The sequence below is a fragment of the Panulirus ornatus genome, chromosome 33 (genome assembly GCF_036320965.1).
Source record: "Panulirus ornatus isolate Po-2019 chromosome 33, ASM3632096v1, whole genome shotgun sequence".
Lineage (NCBI taxonomy): Eukaryota > Metazoa > Arthropoda > Malacostraca > Decapoda > Palinuridae > Panulirus > Panulirus ornatus.
Genome location: NC_092256.1, coordinates 12,629,005 through 12,656,888, shown reverse-complemented (window position 1 = coordinate 12,656,888; position 27,884 = coordinate 12,629,005). Strand labels below are relative to the sequence as shown.

At 36.1% G+C, this 27,884-nt stretch overlaps 2 protein-coding genes across 3 annotated transcripts in view; both read left to right on the top strand.

Annotated features, from left to right (window-relative positions):
* The first annotated feature begins 1,633 nt into the window (after window positions 1-1,633).
* Window positions 1,634-14,946, top strand: LOC139759465 (glucose-6-phosphate isomerase-like). The gene is made up of 10 exons (XM_071681614.1): window positions 1,634-1,818; window positions 4,138-4,231; window positions 6,085-6,276; window positions 7,044-7,226; window positions 7,368-7,481; window positions 8,883-9,122; window positions 11,426-11,565; window positions 12,670-12,853; window positions 12,962-13,233; window positions 14,122-14,946. The coding sequence occupies exons 1-10, from the start codon at window positions 1,634-1,636 to the stop codon at window positions 14,240-14,242; spliced, it is 1,725 nt and encodes a 574-aa protein (XP_071537715.1). The 3' UTR covers window positions 14,243-14,946.
* A 3,780-nt stretch (window positions 14,947-18,726) lies between these two features.
* LOC139759462 (uncharacterized) overlaps window positions 18,727-27,884 on the top strand; it is a 42,357-nt gene continuing 33,199 nt past the window's right edge. For both annotated transcript variants that reach the window (XM_071681613.1, XM_071681612.1), the window contains exons 1-5: window positions 18,727-18,848; window positions 21,760-21,865; window positions 23,376-23,477; window positions 24,130-24,222; window positions 26,864-26,956. In XM_071681613.1, the coding sequence (XP_071537714.1) occupies window positions 21,779-21,865; window positions 23,376-23,477; window positions 24,130-24,222; window positions 26,864-26,956 (375 nt within the window). In that variant the 5' untranslated portion in view covers window positions 18,727-18,848; window positions 21,760-21,778. The remainder of the gene's footprint in view (window positions 18,849-21,759; window positions 21,866-23,375; window positions 23,478-24,129; window positions 24,223-26,863; window positions 26,957-27,884) is intronic.

The window sequence follows — 27,884 nt, the reverse complement described above, 5'->3', positions numbered from 1 at the left end:
GTAATCCCTTACGTAAGGGGAATGGCCCCACCCAGCTGAGGGCGTGTGGGTTACGTCAGACCACCGCATCCAGACCGCAGTATACATACATTACAACCTGATCTGCTACTTTCACATTCCCTCTGACTCTCTGTAAAAAAAAAAACGAAAGATTTGGCAATCTTTTTTTGCTTCTTTCCACCGGCGGTTTTTCCTTGAAAGTTCAGGGAAATGTGTTTTCGTCAGCTTGATTCAACTAACTATAAAACTCTAGACCATTTATATAGATAGGGTTTTCCTGCAGCTTCGACGCTGCACTGCAGTCAGGAGCAGGGAAATGGTGGATTCCTGAAGAACGACGAGAAGCTCCTGAACGAGACTATTTTTCATCGTGACGACACACACACACACACACACACACACACACACATATATATATATATATATATATATATATATATATATATGTATATATATATATATATATATATATATATATATATATATATATATATATATATATATATATAATGTATGAACTGGTCATATCGCCCTGCAAGTATGATTCATGGATATTGTGGCACAGTTAACATGTTCTCACATTTCCTTGAAATCATTAAATAGATAAAGCTATGCATAATTTCCCCCTGAAACTGAAAAATAGAGTGATGTCATTAAATAGACAAAGCTATGTATAATTTCCCCCAGAAACCGGAAAATAGAGTGATGTCATTACTTCGCGCCACCGCCCGGTGCTGGGCAAGTCGGGACTTCGTGTTGTTCACGGTCGAGTCGGTCGGTCGTTGGTCTTGACCTTCTCGCGCCCTCAGTGACCTCCAGGTATAACCTCCTCCCACTCCTACTCGGTTCCACATCGTGAAAAACATCCATGATGACCAATACCTGCATTTAATCTCTTTATATCCATGGGGAAATTTTTAGTCACAAAGTAAGATGTGTGGGGGATCCAATTCGAAAACAGACACATCATGGCTGCAATTGAGGAGGTACTTTTTTTTTTTTACGAAAGACTGATGAATAACCGTAATAAATAATTCATGTACAACTTTGGTTTAACATAAGTGTCATGAAAAGTCTCACAAAATAACCAGACTACGACAAGGTTATCATAAGACTTATCTATAATTTCCCATAGTACTTTATTGTAAGGAAGGAAGAAGATTTATATATAGGCTTTCATTTTCATGGAAAGTTACTTAGTTTTGCTCCCAGGCAGCGTCTGAATTATTGTCCCTTTGGTTACATAAGTCCTTTCCCGGCTTCAGGGAGTTTGATCATTTTTACGCTTTTGTCGGAAATGAAGAATAACATACTCGTAAATATCATTCTAGTAAGACAATTAATAATGCAAACTTAAGGTTTTGACCATATAACATCTTACAGGGGGAAAAAAATATGGATGTTTTCCCTGGGAAAAATTGTTGCCTGGCAACACCAATGTTATACAGGAAAAAAAAATATGAATGTTTTCCCTGGGAAAAACTGTTGCCTGGCAACACCACTGTTATACAGGAAAAAAAAAAAGAATATGGATGTTTTCCCTGGGAAAAAAATTGTTGCCTGGCAACACCATCGAGGAAAACAACAACAATAACAACAACAACAACAACAACGATAGACATAAAGGTGGTAGATGGGCGGAGCGGCGGCCACGCAGAGCTCAGTCGACGTCTGGCAAGCGAGCAGGATGGAAGGCAAGGCATATCTCACCGAGGAACCAGCTTACAAGCGACTTCAAGAGTATTACAATGCCAATGGCGGCAAGATAGATATTCCTCAAATGTTCAGAGATGACCATGATAGGTTCAAGAAATACAGGTATGTGGTGTGTGTGTTTGTGTGTGCCAAAATAGGATGGTTTTTTCCCTATAGTACTTTTTAAGATGACGTTTACTACGGGTGATTGCTGGAGTTGCCAGGATGTATTTATGTTTTATGATCTATGGTAGTTTATGATTTCATGTTTCTGTGATTGCATTTCTGGATTACATTTCAGAGTATATTCATGTTTTTATTCCTCCTGCTCAAGAAAAGCTGCTTCATCCTGATGTGTGTGTTCCTTCCCGTCACCTCCGGTGTCCTTGGCTGACCTTGGACACACCGGTGGAAATGTCAGTATGGACGTGACAGAATAATGTTTCTCTTTATTTGATTACTCGATACTTGAATAATGACAGTACATTGTCCTAGCTTTATATTTGAGATTGATCTTTCCATGCGCCGGATATTAGTGTTATCAATTACACTAATTACATAATTGCATGATTAACGTTAGATCGCAGATTAGCCGATGATAAGGGTTAGTAAAAGTGACAACAAAGGATCATATATATATATATAGATCTGATCTATTGTCTTCCCAGTTTGTTCCTTAGACCAAACTTTGATTAACCAGTGTATGTATCGTGTGGTTTGTAGAATATTAAGACTTGTGTCACTTTAAAAAGATTAATGTTTATACATTTGATGACCTGAATTGGCTTTTAGATCAACTAAACGACCAGATATCCTGTAATATGTTGTAGACAGCAGCAGCACAAGAAAGCACCGGACATTGTCTTGAAAAGGTTTTTAGATATTGCCCAGACCCAATTTTCTCTCCTCTGGATTGCTGCTCTCTCTCTCTCTCTCTCTCTCTCTCTCTCTCTCTCTCTCTCTCTCAGTAGAACTAAGATACATGTTTAGACTTCTTACCTTACAAACATCCTCTGCTTTGCATTGTCATCTCTCATTCTCATACCTTTATTTTTTTTTCATTATACATCTTGTATTTCTTTTGAATATTGAGTGTTGATTTATAAGTATGCTGCCCATTTCCAAGTTTAGTTAGTCCAATGTGTAAGTTATATTTAGTAGGATTGCATATCTCTTGAGTCATATAAAGAATGATAGTTTTTTGCACCTAATTATATAATAAAAGATGAGGTTTTCTTGCCCATAGAGGATCAGCCAATCAAAATTTTTCTTAAACTAGAAATGTCTCAATTCTTACTAAAAAATATTTCGTGTTTTTCTTGCACAATTACAGTAAATGAAATTACATCCCCATTTTTTGTGTACTGGGGAGGCTAAATAAATCACTTATTGCACCAGAAGGGTGAAAAATGTTAGACTGTTAAGGTGTTTGTTGCTGTACATTTATTTATTTTCTTTTTTACCATTGGATTGCAGTATGTTGACTGAATAGTGAAGACCATGTCAGTAATGGAATAGTATTGTATATTCTTAGGCCACAGGTTGGAGTTTGGGATATAATTGTTTGTAAGGGTAAGAATGATGGTGATTTTGTTAAAAAGAACAAGACAGAAATACATAGATACAGTAGGATGACTATTTTATTTCTATTTTATTCTGTGAACTCTTACAAGGAACTTCAAATTTCTATATTGGTACATACGAAATTGAGTTTACCTTGATTAATAGAAAACAAGGAAGTAACATTAGGCAACTTTTGATAATCCTCATAATTTACTATGGAGATTCATTTATGTCCTGAAGATAGGGCATTTATGTTTAGAAAAGTGATAATCCTCATAATTTACAGTGCATATTCATTTATGTCTTGAGAATGGGCATTTATGCTTAGGAAAATGATAATCCTTATAGTTTATAGTGCAGATTCATGTATATCCTGAAGATAGGGCACTTATGCTTAGCAAAATGATGACAGAAATCTAATTTAAAAAGAGAGGGTCTTTAGAAATCTAATTGGTGTTTCAAGATACCCAAGAGTTTTGTTCAGTTGGTAAACAGTAGAACGTTTGTGAAATTCCATAATTAAAGGTACTTTAATGTTTGGTAATGCTGAAATTAGTTTTAATAGCAGTCAGGGTGAACAAATGATATATATATATATATATATGAATCTGATTATACAGTGGTTTCTGTGGTAATCACATTAATTACGGTAATACTATAGGTTATATTTTTGAAGAGCAAGTCAGAAATTTAATACTTTAGTAACATACTAAACTGCTGTCCTATATAAAAATTGATATGCCATTTTCATATTTTTTTCTGATTCTTCAGTGTTATTGTGTCCAGGATCTTATCTGATGTCAGTTAGGTAGTTGAACATATAATTACTTGTGTACCTTATTGTAGTGGAGTTTGTAAGGCCATCATGTTTTGTTACAGTGTAACTTTGTCAACTCCTGAAGATGGTGATATATTGTTCGACTTCAGCAAAAATCGAATCAATGGGGAAGTTTTCCAGCTTTTGATGGACTTGGTGAGTGATAAGAAATGTAAATTTTTACACTATAAGGAAGCATAACTGAAATGTTAGTTACCATAAATTTTGGGGAAAACACAAAGGGCAGCACAGGATATATGCATGGCTATGGTAGAAAGAGCAGGGAAGTATAGTATGATCTGTAGTGAGTGTTTAAGATATCAGCTCTCTCTCTTTCCATGGATCTTGTTTTTACATATGGCATGGCACTGTTTTCAGATATTGAAGCAAATAATTCAAGTCTTTTGAATCATGATGTCATAGAAATCACTACAGTGTATAAAATGGAAATGAATGAATATGAATGTAATGCAGCTATAGTACACAGTAGTGGGTAGAGTTATAAAATAGTTTTCATATCATTCCAGACTGGAGAATGATATTTGAGACTTTTCTGTTCATAAATTGATATGCAGTCTTTAGAGATAGTAACTGTGAGAGACTAGGCAAAATGAATATTGAGCAATAGTAAAGAAAAAACAGACAAACATGAAATGGGAAATGCCTAAGGTTTGAAAACTGGATGACTAGAAGACTGATTTTGATGAAGATGTATTCAAACAAATGAATTATGGAATAAGTAAGAATACATTGTTGATGCATATAAAGGTCCAGCAGAGAAGGCGATAGAAAGTGGAACAAATTTGAATTGCTAAGTCTTTTAGAATGCCATGGAACATACTGAAAATAAATCAGAAAAGGTATGACATCCCACTAAGAATCTAGAATTTTTTTTATGCATTGCTAGGGGAAACAAGAAAGGTGTATGGAATAGCGTGATGAATATTTAAAAGATTACATAATATTTGGTTAAGATTGGCTCTAGATGAACTAAGAATAGAATATATAGGTATGTTATGCAGGGATGGCTAAGAATAGCCATATTCATGAGTCAAGATGTGTGATGAGCACTTCATGCGATCCTGGCCATAATGGCTAAATCTCATCATAGTTACTCTTCCCTTCCCTTCTCTTGTGAAAAGCTCTTAAGAAAGATACATAGTTATTAAAACTTCAAGAACAACATAGAACACAGCCAAAAACAGATCTGACATAAATACATGAGAGCCCAGCTAATGACAATTTAGCATACTACTGTCCTAGGAGAAATAAGAAACATGCTTGAAACAGCTATAGAGATTTTTAAAAGGAGACTTGAGAAGTGGTTGATTTCAGTCCCGAATAAATATAGAAGATGTAATTATGTAATGCTGATGGAAAGAGAGGTGTAATTTTATTAATCAAGCAAGGTCAGGTATGCAGTAATGTGAGTTCTGAGATGGTAGGAAGAATCCCACATTCTCTCTGAATGCCTTTAATGAAAACAGTTTCAAACTAAAACTTCAACTGTTGCCCTTTCTCTTTCACTTGGCACACTTTTCCTACTTCATGCAGATACTTGTGGTTTACTGTAACTTGAAATATGAGTCATGGAGGTAGCATTCTGAATATAAAGAACATGTTTCATTCATGGTTTTTGAAATGTATATGAATTTTTTGGCCATATTTTCATGTGAAAAGAATGTGCTTAGATTGTGAAAATTAATCCTCTATAAATTATGGGTGACATGTTCTGCTCAAAGTGTTTTAGTGTTATTAAGTTTTAAGGGCTCACCCTTAAGTAGTACATAATATAAAAAAAAATGTTACTGTGTTGGTATGTTTCATTCCAAATTGATGCTTTACATTCATCACATGTAATTCATCATTGTGGATGGCATTTGAATGGCAGGACCAAAGTACTTAAAGGCAAATGCTTGTTCAGGAATAGTGAATATTGGTTTGAAATATGCATGTTTTATTCATTTGCTAAAGCAGAAAAACTAATTGCATTACATATTCCCTCTTAGGCCCGAGCTCGCAAGGTTGAAGCTTCTCGAGATGCTATGTTTTCAGGAGAGAAGATAAATTTTACTGAAGACAGAGCTGTACTGCATATTGCCCTGCGCAATCGGTCGAACACTCCAATTATTGTTGATGGAGAGGATGTCATGCCTTCAGTCAATGCAGTTCTAGACCACATGAAGGATTTCTGCAGCCAGGTATGCTATGTGTCTGGTATGATGTGGGTTTAGCTTTATTTTATTCATATCAAGACTTATACAGCATAAGACTTCTTTATTAGTTGAAGATTTAGATCAGTTGATTACTGAACAGTTCATGCATTTATGCACTTATGAGGAAAAATACTAATGAATATCAATAAATATTTTCTTTCCTTTCATTGATAAGAATCTTATATTCAGAAAAGAGAACCATTTTGCATGAAGCCCTATTTATATATTGAAAAAATAAAACAATTAAAAAGATGAAATAAAAAGAGAATCCTAGATTACTCTTTGGTATGGGAAGATTACTGTGAGATTGGAAAGTGTATGCTCTTTGTACTGCCTTGCCAGTATGTTATACACCACCACTAAGCCTTTCTTTCAACCTATGCATATTGTAATATCTCTTTCTATTCTGTCCACACATATATATGTTGAAAGGTGAATGTGGCATCACTCAACCTGTGCATATCTGAAAATTATGGATGTGAGATTTCATTATTATTGCATTGTTAATCTGTCATTTTAATAATGCAGTGAATGTACAGTATTTAGGATATAGTTTGTGTATGTTTTATGCTATCATGATAAGTTCATTCTTAGATCATCATTCTCTGTATATAGCTCTAGAATTTACAGTTAAACTTAGTCACAAGACTTACCAGCTTGTATGGAAACTGTATCTTAAACATGAATTTTACAGAAACAACTAAGTTTCTGAAGGTCTTGGGAGTGTTTATTTAAAAAGACAAAATTTTCAGGTCATATCTGGCAAATGGAAGGGTTACACTGGAAAGGCCATAACAGATGTTGTCAACATTGGTATTGGAGGCTCTGACCTTGGTCCTTTGATGGTGACAGAGGCACTCAAACCATATGCCATTGGTCCCAATGTGCACTTTGTTTCCAACATTGATGGTACTCACATAGCGAAGACTCTCAAAGTAAGTATATTTTACTAATAATTTAATTGCAAATCTTAAAGAAGATATTTGGATTGGTGCTTGATTCATCTTTTTCTGTAGTTTTGGTAATGTCCTTTTATATTTTCTTCCAACTTGAAATGTAAATTTTTTTTTTACCAGATCCTTAATGCTGAAACGACACTATTCATCATTGCCTCCAAGACATTCACAACCCAAGAAACTATCACTAATGCTACATCTGCAAAGAACTGGTTCCTTGCTACAGCTAAGGATGTAAGTCCCTTTTTGCTTCCATATTAATCTTTTATATAGGTTTGATATCTATCTATATCTGTACCTGTGATGCCTGTTGGACTATGTGGACATTAAAGTGAATCAAGGAAAACCAGAAAATATCATGAATCTGGTTAATGCTTTGGAGAACAGAGGGAGATGAAATGCTACCAAGAACATGAAGAAACTTTTAATTGGGAGATGTATTTGTCTGTGATGATGTTTGATGCATGAGATATTTGATTTACTGTGTGTGATAATGAAATGGTATGAGATACTAATATCTATATAGCATTTATGTTCAAGTATGCTTGCATTTCAAGGGACAGTTACAGTAAACCAATTCCTGGGTTTCTGTTTAAGGTATAGAAAGATGTGCTGCTTACTGCTTAGTCCTTTAGATTGATTTATACTAAAGAAAAGTCATGGTTATTTATTTGACAGAGTGAGTGCAGAACAGGGATGGAGGAGAAAATGCTACAAATGAGTGGGTGAAAAGAACAGCAGTGTTGGGGAAAAATGAAAAGTGCAAGTTATGGATGGGGTATGAAATGATAGAGGGTGATTGATTGGAGAGTATCGGTGGATTCAGTGAAAAGCTCAGCATTCCAATGTTTCATGAAGGCTAAGATTACCAAGTTGAAGTGAAGGAATTTAAGATGGCAAGAACATTCTTAGTGAGATATGTATTGTGGGATTTTGATAATTTATGTTCAAAAAGAAAAGTTATTGCACATATTTTGTATCCTAATCAGAGTATGCAGCACCGGTTTGTTCACCTCACTTAAGGAGGCATATAGATATGTTTTAGAGGGGTCAGTTAGAAAGCAACAAAAGTTGTACTTGAATTAAGGTAATGCTAAGGCGACAACTTTTAAATTCCTTAGTGGATAGACTGACTTAATTTCCCACTGAGGCAGTTGCAGTAATCATTTTCTGCACACTAGAGACAAAATTTAAAGTTCCTGGAGTCTCTAAAGAAATAAAACAATGAGAGAAAACATGAAATTACGTAAGAGGCTTGTTCAGAAAGATGTAAAGAAGTACTTTTGTACTGTAAGTGGTCAATGAATGGAATGAACTGAAAGAGGATGTAGTAAACAGAAGTTTGAAATGTTGTATGATGAGAATGTTCTGGAGATGGGACCCTATAAATTCAAAACAGTTATTCCATCTATAATATCTTAGTGTTTAGATTTTACTGATTGCCACTGTACATAGTAAAGTTTCCGCATGCTTCACCCTTCATCACTAGAAAAAGTTTACACCTTTACTTGAAGCATATTATAATTTATTTTAACAACGTAATTAATAGTCTTTTAGTTTTGATTTTGTTTAGAACACATCTTTATTATGATTTATTTTGTGTTAAAATAGAATTTGATATAAATTTTCTTACAGGCTTCTGCTGTTGCAAAACACTTTGTTGCCCTCTCAACCAATGCCCCCAAAGTGAAAGATTTTGGAATTAATGAGGCTAACATGTTTGGCTTCTGGGACTGGGTTGGTGGTCGTTACTCACTTTGGTCTGCTATTGGTCTCTCTATTGCTCTACACATTGGATATGACAACTTTGTGAAGCTACTTTCCGGAGCCCACTTCATGGACAATCACTTCAAAACTGCTCCTTTGGAGAAGAATGTAAGTGGATTTTTCCTAGGCTAAAACAGTTTTTGTATTTGATGTTTGAAGTAGTGGGGCCTGAATGTTCAGAAGGGTGAAAGGCTTGCTTGAGATAGAATGAACTGGTCTGACTTGGTATGAGTGGAGATATGTTGTCAGTGGACTGAACCTGGGTGTTTAACTTCCTCATTGCACCTCTCGCTACCCATTCTCATAAACTTACCTCTCTCCCTCTCTCCATTAGAATGCCACATGTCTCCTGCACATGTAAGCACTTCTTCCCCAGTTACTTTTCATTGCTCTCCTACTATAATTGTTTTACTTAATATCACCCTATGCCACTCTTCCCTTAATTTTTATTGGTATATCTGTATGTAGGCCTTTTTTCTTAGTTCACCTGCTTTACCACTGCTTTGACACATGTCATATTCTGTTTTCCTATGACTTCTACAAACATTCATAGTTGCCATCTATTACCAATCGCCTGTCTTTTTTTTTTTTTGTACATAATTGAACAAGCTGCTCCCATTTTTTATACACCAAATACCATATGCTCCTCCAGTTACTCCCTCTGCTGCCACATTACTCCCACTTGCCTTCAGCTCCAGTACCACTAAGATGTGATCTCTTGCATAACAATTGTCAAAGCACTCTCTGAAGTCCTCCCAAAAAGCACTCGTTTCTTCTTCATTCCTCTTATAACTTGTTGCATGAGCAATGACTATCACTCATCGCTCAGTTTACTTTCATTCTGACTCCCTGTAATCTTTGATATATTATATTATACTTGATTGCCATTACCTGCATCAGTGAGGTAACATGAGGAAACAGATGAAGAGACCCACATACTCATATACACACATATATACATGCATGCACATACATTTACATTTATTCTTTATCCATTATACATAACCGCTGTCTCCCGTGTTAGCGAGGCAGTGCAAGAAAACAGACGAGGAATGGCCCAACCCACCCACATACACATGCTTATACATAAACCTTTACATATACATACATAAATACATATGAACATTTACACATATACATACACATACACAGATATATACATATACACACATGTGCATATTCACATTTGATTGCATTTGATTGCCTTCATCCATTCCTGGCACCTCCCTGCCCCACAGGAAACAGCATCGTAATCCCCACTCAATCTCTATCTCTTGTGTAATGCATCAAAACCTCAGCTCACTATCCACATCCAAGCCTCACAGACCTTTCCATGGTTTTCCCCGGACATATCACATGCCCTGGTTCAGTTCATTGAGAGCATGTTGACCCTGGTATACCACATTGTTCTAGTTCAGTCTATTCCTTGCACGCCTCTCATCCTTTTGTATGTTCAGGCCCCGACTGCTCAAAATCTTTTTCATTCCATCCTTCCACCTCCAATTTGGTCTCTCGCTTCTTCTTCCCTCCACCTCTGACACATATATCCTCTTTGTCAACCTTTCCTCACTCATTTTCTCCATATGTTCAAGCCATTTCAACACACCCTCTTCTGCATCTCTCAACCACTCTTTTTATTACCACACATCTCTCTAACCCTTTCATTACTTACTCGATCACACCACATTTTGTCCTTAAACGTTTCATTTCCAACACATCCACCCTCCTCTATACATCCCTATCTATAGCACATGCCTCATAATCATATAATATTGTTGGAACTACTATTCCTTGAAAAAATACCCAGTTTTGTTCTCTTGAGATAAATGCTGTCTCTTTCCACACATTCTTCAGTGCTCCCAGAACCTTTTATTTATTTTTTAAGGGGTTGGGGGAGGCATTGTGGACTTATTATTTCAAAGTAAAAAGTTCAATGCAAGAGAAACAATGTCATTGGTGATAATTTATGAAACTATATTCCTTTGAACTTACATGCTAGCCCTGCCTTTTGGCGAAATGGTGTGAGCAGTAGGTAGAAATAGTAAGTAGGAACATTTAGGCAGGAGCATTAGAGAGTAGTAATTAAGTAGAAGCCTCTGCAATCAGTGCACCAGAGTTGCCCTCTGCCAGTGGCATGTTAAGGGTGAGCCTCTAAAGGTTAAGAAGCAGCACTAGAGGTATTTTTTGTTATGGAGACTCTGTTGCTGTGACCACCCCTTTGAGGGAGTTCCAGTTGGAATAGGCATCAGAGATATAGATGATTAGTAATACTGCTGCTGATTGACAGTTTCATAGAAGAGTTAACATGGCAATGAATTGATGTGCACTGTTAGCATTTGCTTACCCAGGGTGGAACTTTTTAGCAACAGATTTTTTTTTACAGCACATGATGTGAGTGTCTGTTTTTACAGATCCCTGTGATACTTGCAATGCTGGGTGTGTGGTATCACAACTTTTATCGTGCAGAGACACATGCCCTTCTACCATATGACCAGTACCTTCACCGATTTGCTGCTTACTTCCAACAGGGTGATATGGAGTCCAATGGAAAGTAAGGATTTCACATGCTTTGTCAATTCTCCTAGCTTAGAGTAGTAAAAAGTTGTTGGGTTCTAAGTTGCATTATGTAAATATGAATATCACCGAGTTTTACTAAGCCTTGCATGTATGCAAATTGACTGTAGTATAGATAAGCAACATTGACCAAAAGATACGACTTGAGAATCAAATCATAAGTATTTGTATGTAAAGCATTGTTCTCAGATTGCATGGAAGGACTCATGATAGATAAGAGATTCCAAAAAAATTAAGAATGTTGCCAAATTAAGTAAGTGTGACTTTTAACAATTTAGTTGATTCATATTGAAAGTGTTAGAGATACAGCAGTAACTTTGATACAGGTATTTGGAAGTGTACAGGAAAATTTATTGGAAATACCATTAGCAGTTATATTTTTTTGTGGGAAAGGAAACATTTTAAAGGAATTTGAAAAGACAAAATTTACATAAGTATAGGAGAATGTTGCCAAATTAAGTAAGTGGGACTACTATAACAAGTTTAGTTGAGCCTCATTAAAAGTGTAAAAGATATGGCAGTAACTTTGATACAGGTATTTGTAAGTGTATAGGGAGTTGAAAAATTAGAAACTGATATTAGTGTTGAAATGTTGGAACATATCTGATGCTTTCATGAAAATACTGAAAAAATTAACTTGTAGTTAATGCAGCTTATTAGTGGCACAGCCCACATTGTTATATGGTGATGGAATGTTCATTTATATAAAAATTCATGTATTACTAGTAAAGTGCAAGAATATGGTACAGGTTTTAATGGAAGTATATAGTGCATTAAGATTGAACAGCTTTAGGATCTTAGGATTAATTGGAAGATGTCATGTTCGGCATACTTGAACAATGAAAGAATAAATTATGGAGGCAACAGAGTGAGGGACAAAATGACCAGTATATGTTTCCAGGGACTTAAAGGTGAAAAGGATATCTTGGGAATGAATTTAAGGATATGTGTTGTGTTAGTGTTATGGGTAGCCTTTCTGGTTAAATGAGCCTACTGTGAAGAAAAGGGCCCATGGGTATGTACAGTATAAGGAAAATGCATTTTATGATGCAAGTTTACCTTGTAATTTTTGTTGTTGCAGATATGTAACACGTAGTGGTCGTACTGTTGAATATAATACTGGACCAATTGTTTGGGGTGAACCTGGTACCAATGGTCAGCATGCATTTTATCAGCTTATACACCAAGGCACCCGTCTCATACCAGCTGACTTTATTGCCCCAGCCAAGTCCCACAACCCAATTGCAGATAATCTTCATCATAAGGTTGGTTGTCTCTTTAAATGTTGAAAATGTTATATTGACATAGTGCACCCATCTTAAGATACAATGTTTTTTGTAAGAGAAAACTCTAATTATTTTCTCCTCTTACAGCTACTCCTAGCCAATTTCCTTGCACAAACTGAAGCTCTTATGAAAGGAAAGACCACAGAAGAGGCTAAAGCTGAACTGAAAAAGTCAAATATGCCAGAAGACAAAATGCAACGTATACTACCTCATAAGGTGTTTAAGGGCAACCGCCCCACAAACTCTATCATGATAGAGAAACTAACCCCATTTACTCTTGGGGCTTTAATCGTTATGTATGAAATGAAGATCTTCACCCAGGGTGTTCTCTGGGATGTTAATTCCTTTGATCAGTGGGGGTAAGCATTCTTTGCATTTTTTTTTCTTTTCCTCAGCATGATATACAGTATAGCAGAATAGCTGAAGGTTCAAGGAGGAAAAGTAGATTTTTTGAAGGAATAGACATATGAGAGAATTGACTAGGGTTAGAGACTTTCAGATAAAGATTGCAGAATAAGGGTTTATGATAGTGTGTAGTACAATAATTTTTCAAATGAAGTTGGACATATATAATGGAAACTTAGTTCTCCTATGACAAAGCAGTTTAAAGAGCAAGTAAAAAATTAGGTTTGCTGATGCAATGTTGTTGGAAATGGATGAAATGGCGTAAATAATGGATGAAGATGCAAGAAAGAGTTGGTGTTGCAAAAAGAATTATATAATCATAGTTAAAAGAAGTTTTTAAGGTTGTTTGGGCATGGGGATATTCATGGACATTAGTTAAAGATATGTTTGAGTTGATGGATACATATGTGGTATAGTAGTATAGCTGTAGATGCAAGGAGGGAAGGTAGACTTTGGAAGGAGTAGACGTAGTGAGAGAATTGCCTAAGGTTAGAGGCCTTCAGATGAAGATTGCAGAGTAAGGATTTATAATTGGGTGCAGAGCTATTTTTTTTTCTGTAAAGGTAAAGGTATGAATGAAGACATTGTTCTCCTATGATCAAACAGTTTAAAATGCGAATAAAAAAAATATTGCAAAAAAGTGTAGTTAGAAATAGAGAAATAGAATGAAGATCTAAGAATGATGTGCTGTGAAAAAATTTATAGAAATTTTGTTAAAAAGAAACTTTTGAAGAGGGTATGGATGGCCTTGGAGTATCTTAGGATATTAGATGAAGATGTGTGTGAGTGGATGAATTGATAATTTCCTGGATTTTCTAATGTCAGACTTATCTTATTTGCAGTGTTGAACTTGGCAAGCAGCTGGCTAAGGCTATTGAGCCTGAACTTCAGGACAAGAACCCAGTTTCATCCCATGATTCTTCCACCAATGGACTGATAAATTTTATCAAGCAACATCTGTGAATTGTTGCATCAAAATAGAAGATACATTTTTTTTGGGTGATAATTTTCTCTGGTCATATTATATAGTGGCTGAGAATTTTGCTTGAAGAATTGTTATCTTGGAATTAAGTTCATGATACATTGTATATACTGTATCATGATCTGTAATAGCCAACAAAATTTTGTGTATGTCTAAATCAGAAGGAAGAAAATTATAATAAGATATTTAAAGTATAGATAAACATTGTATTAATTATGAAAATGAACAGTAGATATTGTACTGTATACACGTGAGTTTCTTTTGTATGAAATGTATGTAATTGATGTCATAGTTTTAATAGTGCAGGTCATTGTTTGAATGCATTTTGATAGCACAGCATAAGAAAGGTATTAGTAAGATTGTTGATTTCAGTGACTGTTCATTGTGCAGCAAAAGTTATTTCCATTACATTTCACGGAGTTCACTGAAGTGTATATTGGTTGAATTAATGCCAAAGCTTTAACACAGTATTTCATAGAATTCTGAAATTACTTGTTCAGATACAGACATATTACAAAATCTTTGATGTGAATCACCTTGGCTTTTAGAAACTTAATTTTGATACATTTATTGTGATAACTATGATGTACAAGATGATTTGTATGCTTATTTTTATGTTCTAGTGTCCTTAAGATTGATTTACAAAGTACAGTTTTGTAGATTAAAGTACCATTTACCCAGACAATGTGTTGAAATTTTCCATCCTGCATGCCATTAGGCTATAAATGTTCACTTTGCACAATAGTTTTTGCAGATGTGATTTAAATGAAAATGCATACTATGCGGCACCTGAGAGGAATTTTATCAGGGTGTACAAAGTTTCTTTCAGGTCCCCTTCCCTTCTTCATTAATCATCCTGTTTTTATCCACTATGGTTTCATGCCATGAGCTGTAAAGCCAAAAAGAGAATGGAAGAAGAGAGAGGGGTAGAATGGAGCACTCTGTTGATATTCTACATTTTCTGAGATCCCAGGAAATTCTCTGGCCCCCTTTTGGACCCCTCAGGCTCGGGTATGATGTACCTCCTGCACCTTCCTCTCTGAAGCCTTGCATACAATAAACTTTGTTGCTTTCGAAATTTGATTGCAACTTAAAACATTATAAAGGGTGAATTTAATTCAGCTGGAATAGATATGAATACCAGAGGGGAGATTAACTGGTTGGATAAGAATGAAGAAACTATTTTTAATTAGAATTCTGTACTTTTGTTGTAATCTGATGAATATTTCCTTTTGCTTTTTTCTTTATTCATGTGGAAAGTAAATTGTGAGTAGAAGCCAGATCCTCGTTTTCTTACTTCTGGATAGAGCTTTATGAGAGAGAGAGGATATGGTATGTAGGTATATAAAACACCGTTTTACCTACTGGGAGGTTTATCCTCAAGGATTTGCCCCATTTGATAAATATCAGATATTTGAGGCTGGCAGATGCTCTTTTCATGGAACTCTATGATGTCATAGTGCAAATGTGTAGAGAAAAGTTTGGAGAGCAGATACCACAAAATATTTTATGGTTAAAGTTCAAGGTGCCATGGAAACACATGTCCGTGCTCGCGGGTTTTAATCATAGTGCAAAGACCAACCACAAATAATGTGCAGTAAAATACCAAGAAGTATAATGGTCCCATCCCCTCAAGATTGTGGTATAGTTTAAACCGGTGAGACGTCATTTCCACAATGCGCAGTGATTGGTCCATGTATCCCACATCATGTGTGATTGGTTTGTTCGAGTGTGCACATGGCTGCACATGACAGTGTAGCTCTGTGTTCTCTTATGGCCTGCTCTCTATATCAATGGTTAACTTGGATGGTGTTGGTGTACGTACAATGGGTCTTGCACAAAACGAGAGCAGGAGTATTGGGCCAGAAGGGTGTCTCTTGCAGCTAGGAAAGAACTTTTGCAAATGATTACCTATGAGGCCTAGCAGTCTATTAATGGGATTCCAAGAAGTGGATGGGGCTCCTCAGTAGCTGGGGATAGCAAAAGGCTACATTGGTAGAACCAGGCCTAAAAAACTTTTTCTGAAATATGCAAGACTCTTGGAAGGAAATGAAATGGGGATTGTCTTGCAGATGATGGGAAAATGATTTGACTTGCAGAGGATGAGATGGTTGTCTCTGTCGCTGAGAGTGGAATGGCTGTCTGACTTACACAGGATGAGGTGGTTTGACTGTTCTAGTGGATGGGAAGATGGTCTTAATGCTGCAGTGGATAAGGTGGTGGGCTAAAAATGACAATAATATCAACCTTTTATACCTGTGCATCAATTCTGACCATTAATTCTTTTGATAAAAGATTGTGCATATAAAATACTACCCAAAATTTTGCTGAAGATGAAAACAAAAAGCTTTTTCTATCACACTTCCATTGTGGTATTCTATACAAATACAGAATAACTATCAATTTATTAGAACCGAAAATGATATTGCGCAATAATGTGTACGTAAAAGAAGTAAAACTAGTAGATAAAAATACTTTGACTAATAACTAGAATGTGACATGAGACCATACTGAACGTGTTTCTTGAAAGTATTTTCAGTCCAGTATACAAGGGTAAATTAATCTACAATTTAGCACCAGTGAAATTGAAAGTAATCTTTCCAAAATCATTAATTCTGGGAATATTATACAATAATATGCTAGTTTTGATTTTGAGACTTAATAAGAAAAAGTGATGGAAATTAAATGCATAGGAACAGTATTTGGCTTGAGAAGAGTTATCATGTAAGAAATAACCATGCTAGAGGAAGCTGAGGTAGTTGATGTATTGTCTGATCATGAGGGCTTACCAGCATGTGCTAAACATTTGGCATGTTGAGATGCGAGTTAAGAGAAACTGACAAAGATGACCAGTGTCAGAAGTGGAGGAAGCACGGGAGAGGAATTCCTTGGTGACAGTATGGGAGAACAGGGTGAATAAGGCTTAGGGGTATAAGGGCCTAATTATTTAGAAAGGTGAAAGGCACTCTTTAGAAGGGACTGGGTCAATATGGTATGTGGTGTTTGTAGGCTGAACAAGGGCATGTGAAACGGCTATAGGGTAGGTTAGGTCTTGGTTGTGGTTATTAGTACCTGGTTTGGGCTTAATGATCAGACATGATAGCTAGAGATAAGATGTTTGCAAATGGGGGCCATTGTTTATTTGTCCCTAATGCTACTTTGCTAAACTGGAAAGACAATTTGATGTAACTATAATGATAACCTTAAATCTATTTGCTTTTTCTCCCTTAATGAGATAGCACATAAAATAAACGTCTCCCTGTCATACATAATATATATAGCGAGAGAAAAAACTAAAATTTACTCTGATACAGACGTAAAATTACTATAATGCTAGAAAATTGGGCAATTCAGGGTCATTTGGATGTTATGTTTAATTGATAATATTAGTGAAATTACCATAAAACATTACAACTGTTGTACAGAACAGAATTGGTAATGAAAGGGGCGCCTATTTTCTAATGAAAAGAAATTTGATATTCGATAATATAAAAGCTGTGTAGCTTTGATCAAGGAAGTTTATTTCGATTATATAAATTGATATGCCTTTCCTTACAGAAAAAAATCGTTATTCTATACATATGTAAATCTCTTAGGAATGTGGTGAAAAGGATCAACTTGTTTCATTGGCTTGCAGTCACATCGCTGGAACAGTTAATTACGTATACATGTATTTTATCTTCCAGTGACTAAAAGGGTTAGAATGATATTAAGAATATGTAAGTCAATATAAAACACGGAAAAGCTGAAAAATCCAAAAATAAAATGGAAAGAAAACAAATTAGTTACTGATAATGTAATTACCTATTTGTGCTATATGGGGAGGGAGTATTAACCCTTATGGGGCCCAGCTCTCAAACACTTTGATATCATACAACTACTTAAATTTATGTCCATGTCCTCAATTATTTTATTCCCTTCATATCCCGCTCTTATACGATAATAAGGTATTTGTAACATTCATGTTCTTCCAAATTAGGTTTGCGACAGCTGTCGGCTCTTTATCATTAGTTTTTAGGGAGTTTGAAATAATATTTTGCCTCTGGTTCAATCGTATTTTTGTCCTTCCTAATTTGCATCCTAATCTTGAATCTATAATGAACTTCACATCAGATATGCGAACATGAGCTTATACCTTTTATGCTATACTTGATGTAAATAATCTAAGATGTATATATGAGTAGAATAAACTCAACTCAACATATTTTTGGCTTAAATAAACTCAATTCTCCATTGTCAAATGTTTCAAACTATAAGGAACATTTTAGGGGCTGTGTCTATGATTGTGATTGGTTATACTTGATGTAAATAATCTAAGATGTATATATGAGTAAAATAAACTCAACTCAGCATATTGTTGGCTTAAATAAACTCAATTCAATTCTCCATTGTCAAATGTTTTAAACTATTGGGGACATTTTAGGGACTGTGTCTACGGTTGTGATTGGCTAGAGGGTAATGTACAGGACCAATCAACAGGCCTGACACATAGGTGTGTAGGTTACCATGTAAACAGAGCGGGAATTATGTTGTATTGTCAATATGTCTTTATAGTAATGGCTCATGACATTGATTTACATATTTAAGGTAAGTGTCGTGGTAAATATTTCATCGAAATGTCCAATTCGTCCGGCATTTTGTAAAACATGGCCAAGTCACGGTGGGAGTTATTGCGTTATGTGATGTCATCGGTAACATGGACAATATCTTTCCCCATATTTTGAATATCTGTTTTTGACTGTTGTAAGGGTTGTAAGTGGTGTTGATTATTTAGATTACCATGCAACATATTCGAGGACTTAATGATTAAAATGGCGCTGTAAGAGAACATTCTTGCTCGCAGACAGTTTTGTTTTTGTTTAGGTATAGAGTTGATATATATATTTTTTTATATGTACCTGTTCAGGGACCATAGAAAAAAATGTATAGTAACGTGATCATTATGTTTAGTTGAACTTGTTGATCTGTGATGTGTTATTTGGAACATTATTAATTTTGTGTTTTGCGGTAATGATTGACAAAGTTGATAGGGGAGAACGAGTGAGAAGATCATGGAAAATGTTTGGGTAACTGAAACTAGAAATAGGTGAAACAACCATAAGAATCATCAGAAATAGTGAAAATCTCACTGAACATTCTGAGCAGCCGAAATGTATCTTCGTTTTGTCTCATACTTACAGTATAATAGACATACCCATTATTTCAACATTATATTTATTGTAAACATCTCACATGCCACCTGGCATCTGGTGGCTCCATAGCCCAGCCTTCCCACAAGGGGTCATTCCATGTGGTATCCAGCTGCTCACCACATTAACTTTGCTAAAATCGTATTATATATACGGGCTGCTAAGGGATTTTAGATGAGGTTTCTGTGAACATCATTTCACCCTATATATAAAGACTGGTCACTCTAAGTCCACCTGTATCATTGTAATTATCACCAAGTGGTGATCAGTATTGTACTGGATAGGTTGGAGTGAAATAGGTATGGTTAAGTTACTTTAAGCTTTTCTCGGTTAAGCAGTGGTAAGTTAGGCAAGGTTAGGCCAATTAACTTATGGAAGAAAAGCAAGATGGGCCAAGGTTGGTAAGGCTGATTAACTTATGGAACAGAAGGAAGGTGGGCCAAATGTGGAAAGGCTAATTAACTTGTGAAACAAGAGGAAAGTGGGCCAAGGTTGGTAAGGCTAATTAACTTATGAAACGAGGAAAATGGGCCAAGGTTTGATTGAAAGAAATCGATGGAATCCCTTTTGAAGTCTTATTTCTACAAGAGTTTCATTGCCCTTTCCTCATCACCTTTATTATTGTAGAATGATTAATACCAAGAGTGGATGGGGTTATGGCTGAAATGCTGAAGTATGGAGGAGAAAGTGTAATAGAGTGGATGCATCTTTTATGTAATATAGCATTGAAGCAGAAGGGTGTGCCTGAGGATAGGATGAAAGCTATTATCATTTCTTAAATCGAAGGAAATGGTGCTAAGGATGTATGTAGCAATTATGGGTGAATAAGCCTGTTAAGTATACCAGGTAAAGTGTTTGCAAAAATATTAATTGACAGAGTGATGGAAGTGACGGAATGCAGAATGAGTGAGAAGCAAGAGGGTTTTAAGAAAGGTAGGGGATGTGTGGATCAGATTTTTGGTGGGAAGATGACCATGGAAAAGTATTCAGTGAAAGGTAAGATGTTGTATGGATCTGGAGAAAGCATATGACAGAGTTGAGTGGAATTCTTTGTGGGATGTGTTTGAAGATATATGGTATAGGGGGACAACTTTACATAGTGTGAAAGCCCATAGAGGAGCAAGTGCATGTGTACGAGTGGATGGAGAGCTGAGCGAAAGTTTTGGGATACATGTAGGAGTGAGGCAGGGCTGTGTGATATCACCATGGCTATTTGATATATGTATACATATAAATATATGGATGGAGTGATAAGAGAGATGAAAGCAAAACTAGGGAAAAGAGGTGTAGAGATGGAGTGTGGCAGTGAGATATGGTGACTAGTGGCAAGCCTGTTTGCAGATGATACTATGTATGTTGAGAGAGAAGAGGAGTTGTAGAAAGATGTGTGTTTTATGTGTATAATCATAGGCAATTGAAGGTAGATGCAAGTAAAAGTAAAGTAATGGTGTTTGAAAGAAAAGAGAGTGAAAATATAGGTTTTGTAAAACCATATAGAGTGAAAGAAGAAAGTGTACAAAATTGTGCTGTAGATATGGTGGTGGGGGGAAAGACTGGAAGAAGTGAGAGAATTTAAGTATCTAGGAGCTGTCTTGAGTAATTGTGATGATATGGAAGAAGAGATAAGGGAGAAAGCAGTGCAAGTTAAAAGAGTCACTCGATCCCTTGATATAATAATGAAGGGTAGAGTTGTAAGGGACAGCATAGTCCTCCTAACCCTGACCTATGCAGCCAAATATGGACATGAAATGAGTCACAGAGGTCACGAATCCATACTGTGGAAATGAGCTATTTGAGAAGAGCATGTGGTGTAACTAGATGGAATGAAGAAAGAAATGAAAGGGTATATGAGAGATGTGGTGTGGCAAGGAATACAAAGGGAGTGAATTGTGGAGTGGCCTTTCCTTTATCAGACATTATCCTAGTTAGGACAACCTGGGTCTAATGGATCTAACCTGTTTGACTTTGAGAAGGACTCTTTCATGAGAAGCAGGTTTCAATATACCCTGATTCATCATTGAAGATTCAGATTCCATGTTTGGATTTAGTACTTAAGCTTGCAAATCCTTGGAGTGGTCATTGATATAATCCACTTTAAAGTTGTTATTCTTGTAGGTTGGACACAAGATTTCTTTTTTCATAGTAGACTGGTTTTAGTAATCCAACATATCTAGGGAAGATACTGTAGTACTGAACTTCTCAGTTTCTTGAGGAATCTTATTATTCAGGCTTCTGATGCATCACATTTATTTTGTGGTATATGCTGTCCTGTAATGATAATGATTTTTAATGAATCAACTTTGCTGCAGATATCTATTAGCTGAGAATATGGATGACACGCAAGACTTAGAGTGCACACAGGCATTGCCTGATGATTGGGACAATGAAGAAAGTGCCCCAAATGAACAGCATCTTGTAAGTTATCTTTACACTAATAAGTTTTCTCCTATATTAGTGCCCTATCCTTTTGCCTGTACCAGCATGTGCTTCATCCATTGCTTCATCACCCATTTTGTACTGAGTTTTGTGTTCTTATCCATTTCTTTACTTCTGGACCTGTGTATTTTCCCACTTCTTTGCTTAATTTTTAGATAATTAATATTGTTTAATATTTTATTTCTTATGAGATTTTGCTGGTCATAATCCCTTTTATAATCATGCCGTTCCTGCATGCATCATTGTGAGCTGTTCCCCAGTTCTTGTCAATTCTCTCTTCATGAATAGTTTCACATCTTTGCTATTGATTACTCTCCTCAATACATACTTAGATTATTTCTCCTAAAGCTTTTCCTTAACCCTAATAAGATTCCCTTTCCTAAAGATTTTTCTTAAAACCTAGTAATACTTCACTCCTTCATCTCTTTGAAACTTGATTTATAAGTTTTTTTATGTTGAAGGTTCCAGTCATGGACAGAAGTCCGCATCAAGGCTGGGCCTTAATTGAAGTGTAGAGAGAATTATGAAACAAAAAGAAAAGACAAGGGAAAATATTTAAAGTATTTTTTGAGTGAGTGAAAGACCCATGTATGATCACATGTTTGCATCACAAAATCGAACTACCCCTCTTCTGAAACAAAGCTGCCACTGTTTTACCCATGCTCACTCTCCATCTCACCTTCATTCATTATAGCATATGAATGTATGTATGCTCACTCTCCATCTCACCTTCATTCAGTATATCCTATGTGTGTTACACTGTATTGACTTACCTACAAGAAATGCATCATCTCTCTGCGTTCCTTCAGTCCTCCATGTATATTTAATTGTATTGACTTCATTCCTTCACATATGTGTTGTTTCAGCCAGTGTCATTCACCATACCACTGTTAAAGAGACAGAACATTCAAGACTCAGTGGTGTAGGTTTAACCCAGTTCAGAACATTCCATGCCCATCATAGACAAATCTTCCCATACTGCTTTCTTTGATTTATCTGATATGTATGATCAGACATTAGCTAATGATATTTTCTGTCATGCATATCTTCTTTCATACGACTTCAGGTTTCAAAATTAGTTGCTTTTTTGTAGCAGATTTGTCCCCAAATATCTCATGGTGCCACAATGAAATATGATAACAATAAACAATTTAAAACTTTGTTTTAATGATATATGGTAATTTAAAACTTTGTTTTAACAAGATACTTGATATAGGCAAGTATCTTTGCTTTTCTTTAGAAACTTCACTCTGCTGGGAACAAGTATTTTTTGAAGTTTTGGTGGAGACTTTTTTTGCTTTTAACCTAGGGAGCTACTTTTTGCTATTTGAGAATTTTCAGTATATAACTGTGTTCTCATGTTTTTTGAGGTTACTCTTAATTTTTATTTTGCAGTTTAAAACTTCTTTAGCATTTTTAAGTTCCCTTTAATTTTGATTCAGTAACATTCAGAAACTTAAACCATCCATATTTATTTATATATTTGAAGGTTGCCTGGTTAGAAATTAATGGAAGCCGTCATGATGTACACGAAGGTGAAACAACGATTGGTCGTGATGCAACGGCTTGTAAGATTGTGTTGCAGAATAAGGTGCGTACAGTAATTTGTACATTACACTGTTATAGATGAAAGTGAAAACAATGTTTTAGTGGGCATTACCATTTCTACTTCTGTTGCAGATCCTCACAGGAATCAGTTTAATTAGATATTTCGTTTGTCCTGCTACAACACATTGTAAATAAGGAAAAGTTTTTGAGTGCATATTTGGGACCATACCTATGAGGATTAATTGCTCAACAAAATACCACCTTTCTTAGGTTTCATGAATGATACATGCATGATATTCATTCCCAGTGCCACAGCTTCAACACAAAAACAGCAAACAAATGAATAGTCATGAGAATTCCAATTGGCACCAGGTTTGAATGAGAAAAAGAATCCTTCAGCTTCTTTGATGAACAACTTATCTACTTCAATTTAGGCTCCTGCAGCTCAGAGTTGCACTCCTTCCAGTAGCAGGGAAGTAGACTCCTTTGGAGTGAGAAGTTCATTGACATGAATGGTTTCCCACTGATAAAACCTTGTCAAAGGTGACTTTTGACTTGCACTATAACCTTGAGCCAGTGGAGTTTGGTAACACCTATGTTGGAAATTTAAGTAACAAAGGACAAAACTCATAAGCGCTCGAAATATTTCATATGTTCTCCTTTTCATTAGTTTTATGTAAAATTTTGTTCCATAGGTCCTCTCAAAACGCCATGCCGTACTTGAAGTAGAAGGGAACTTGCACACCATAGCAGACCTTGGAAGCATGAACAAAACCAGGATTGGTAAAGTAAGTTTATTTTTTCTGCACTTAAAGAGTGGCCCTGAAAATGTATATATCTAATTGAAACATCTGTTGATAGTTCTTATCTGTAACAGATATGGTTCTAATCAGCAACCAGTTCAGCTGAAATGAAAAATGATAATATGTACATAAGTCATGCTTTTCCTCATTTATGAGATGGATAGAGAAATGATTTAGGAGAGTATGAAGTTAGGAGCACCACAGAAATAACCAAAGTGTTTGGAATAAATGCATATCAGCGACTCCTTGCATATTTTAAGAGAAATTGTAACCTGGGGAGCTTGTTTTGCCGCATTATTTTTTATCACAAGATTATGAATAAGTGACAGTACAGAAGGGTATGAACATTAAGGAAGTTGTGGAGTTACTGAATGTTGATGTAGGTGAAACATTCATACAAATCAAAAAACACAATGAAAACATCACTTGACCTGTAATGACCTAGTTTGATCTCAGTTTTCAGCATTATAGTTGAAATATAACAGACAAATGATTTCAGCATTTCACTGAGTGCCCAGTGATAGCACTGCTTACCAAACCTGAGCAAGAGGGAAGTTTTAGGGTTACTTAATGTTATATACCTGAAACACTTACAGATCAGTAAAATATATTAAAGCCTCAACTGACTTCTAGCTGTTGGGATTGATCTTTACTTTCTTTGTTATAATTGAAATAGATACACAATGATTTCAGCATCACACCATCTGCCCAAAACTGTAATCAGACAGACAGTGCATTGGGCAGCATGGTTGCACTTCCTCTTAACATCACTAACATTCGGCCATTGCACACAATTCCCATCAAATTACCACATTCATGTCAGCATGTTTCTTCTATGAATTTTGTCTTCTAGAAGTTAGGTCAGGTTTTCATAGGTTCCTTTGATGTATACAAGTATATCATATACACATATATATACATAAACATCCATACATGCACATATTCCTTTTTTTTTTTATTATACTTTTATTACTGTCTCCCGCGTGAGGAAGCTCAAGGAAACAGATGAAAGAATGGCCCAACCCACCCACATACACATGTATATACATACACATCCACACACATGCATATACATTCCAATACATTTCAGTTTATACATATGTATACATACACTGACAAATACATATAAACACATGTTCATAATTCATACTTGCTGCCTTTATTCATTCCCATTGCCACCCCACCACACATGAAATGACACTTCCCCTCCCCCTCGCACGCAAGCGAGGTAGTGCCAGGAAAAGACAACAAAGGCCACATTCGTTCACACTCAGTCTCTAGCTGTCGTGTATAATGCACCGAAACCACAGCTCCCTTTCCACATCCAGGCCCCACAAAACTTTCCATGGTTTACCTCAGACGCTCCACATGCCCTGGTTCAATTCACTCTATTCCTTGCATGCCTTTCACCCTCCTGTATATTCAGGCCCCGATCGCTCAAAATCTTTTTCACTCCATCCTTCCACCTCCAATTTGGTCTTCCACTTCTCCTCATTCCTTCCACCTCTGACACATATATCCTCTTTGTCAATCTTTCCTCACTCATTCTCTCCATGTGACCAAATCATTTTAACACACCCTCTTCTGCTTTCTCAACCACACTCTTTTTATTATTACACATCTCTCTTACCCTTTCATTACTTACTCGATCAGACCACCTCACACCACATATTGTCCTCAAACATCTCATTTCCAACACATCCCCCCCTCCTCCGAACAACCCTATCTATAGCCCATGCCTCACAACCATATAACATTGTTGGAACCACTATTCCTTCAAACATACCCATTTTTGTTTACTGAGATAATGTTCTCACCTTCCACACATTCTTCAATGCTCCCAGAACCTTTGCCCCCTCCCCCACCCTCTGACTCACTTCCGCTTCCATGGTTCTATCTGCTGCCAAATCCACTCCCAGATATCCAAAACACTTCACTTCCTCCAGTTTTTCTCCATTCAAACTTACCTCCCGATATACAATCAACTTTTTTTTTTCACATGTGTTCGCCATTTCCCACATTACTGAGGTATCATTAAGAATAGAGGACTGAGCCTTAGAGGGAATATCCTCACTTGGCCACCTTCTGTGTTCCTTTTTTTGGAAAATTGTAAATGTGAGGGGAGGATTTCCAGCCCCCCGCTCTCTCCCTTTTTAGTCGCCTTCTATGACACATGGAATACGTGGGAAGTATTCTTTCTCCCCTATTCCCATGCACAACATATCAATTTATGTGCATATATATACATGTACACAGACATTTACATTTATACACCTGGACATATTCATACTTGCTTGCCTCACCCATTCCTGGCACCACCCTGCCCCACAGGAAACAGCATCACTACCCCTTGCTTCAGCAAGGTAGTTCCAGGAATGCAGGCAAAAAAAAAAAAAAAAAGGCCACATTCATTCACACTCAGTTTCTGCCTGTCATGTGTAATGCACTGAAACTGTGGTGACACAGGAAATGGCAATGAAATACGATAATGATAATAATAATGATAGTGATAATTATGATAATGATAATAGCAATGATAATAATGATGATAACAATAATGATAATGATGATAGATAGATAGATAGATATAGATATCATTTCAAATGCAATATTGTTTTATTTTTAGATGATACTGAAGCCAAATGTACGGTATGCCCTGCAAGGTGGGGAAAGCCTCAAGTTTGGAGATTTACAGGCCAAGTACATCATTAAAGTAGAGGTAAGAAATATGATATAAGCAGTAATGGGTTTACAGTGCTGAGTTTTATCATATTCACTTGTAAACAAGGAAGTCATTATGTTATGTGAAAGATGCAAAACATTAGTGAGGCAGAGTGTGAACTGAGAAAAAGTAAGTGTTAAATCTAGGATACATTGAGAGTAATAAGTAAACTCCCAACCATCTGGCACTGTTGGGACTTTGATTGTGCCTGTTAATTGATTTCCCATATGGAAGAGAATAAAATTGACTTTTAAAAAAATTGGAAGAGTTGTAAATGTTTTAAAACAGTATGAAAATATTATGTATTGCCTTACACTAAGATTTATAATGAACCATCTAGTATGTAGGTCTCCATTTGTAGACTTCTCTTTGCATAGCATCAGCCATTGCACCACAGCTCCACACCATATGTGCACAGTGCTTTTAATTCTACTTTCACGTGGAAAGCATGTAGCACTTAAAAACTCTAATTTTGCAGTATTGTATTAGTAGTAATAAGGGGTTACTACCCTCTCCTAATTACTTCTCTCAAGGGGTAACTAGGAGGGAAGGTGATACATTAACCATTGACTCAGAGTAGATTTCTACTGATATATAAAACAGGTGAATGTTTAGGTACATGAATGTCTTTTTCTTGCTGTGTTTAACGGTTGATGGGCTGGGTCACCAAGAACTTGGACAATCCCTGGGGAAGGGTTGGCAAATAGTTTTCCAAGAGAGGGGGCTCAGGGGCCCACAGAACAGGAATGATGGCAAGAATGCAGCATATGATAATCTCTATAAAGTTTATGTGTATTTCCAACATTTTTAGTTATGTAATTGATTACCCTATTGCGATTTTTATGTCTAGTTTTCCATCTTCCAAGTTCCCCAAAGGCCCAGGCTCTGCAGATTTCTCCCAATCATGGTTATTTGGTTCAGCAGG

What these genes read in the sequence shown, in the direction of transcription:
- LOC139759465 (XM_071681614.1), top strand. Translation starts at nt 1,634, where the DNA reads ATGGGCGGAGCGGCGGCCACGCAGAGCTCAGTCGACGTCTGGCAAGCG. An exon ending in TGAAGGATTTCTGCAGCCAG is followed by an intron (nt 6,277 to 7,043) that starts GTATGCTATGTG and finishes CAAAATTTTCAG; the next exon opens with GTCATATCTGGCAAATGGAA. An exon ending in ACATAGCGAAGACTCTCAAA is followed by an intron (nt 7,227 to 7,367) that starts GTAAGTATATTT and finishes TTTTTTTACCAG; the next exon opens with ATCCTTAATGCTGAAACGAC.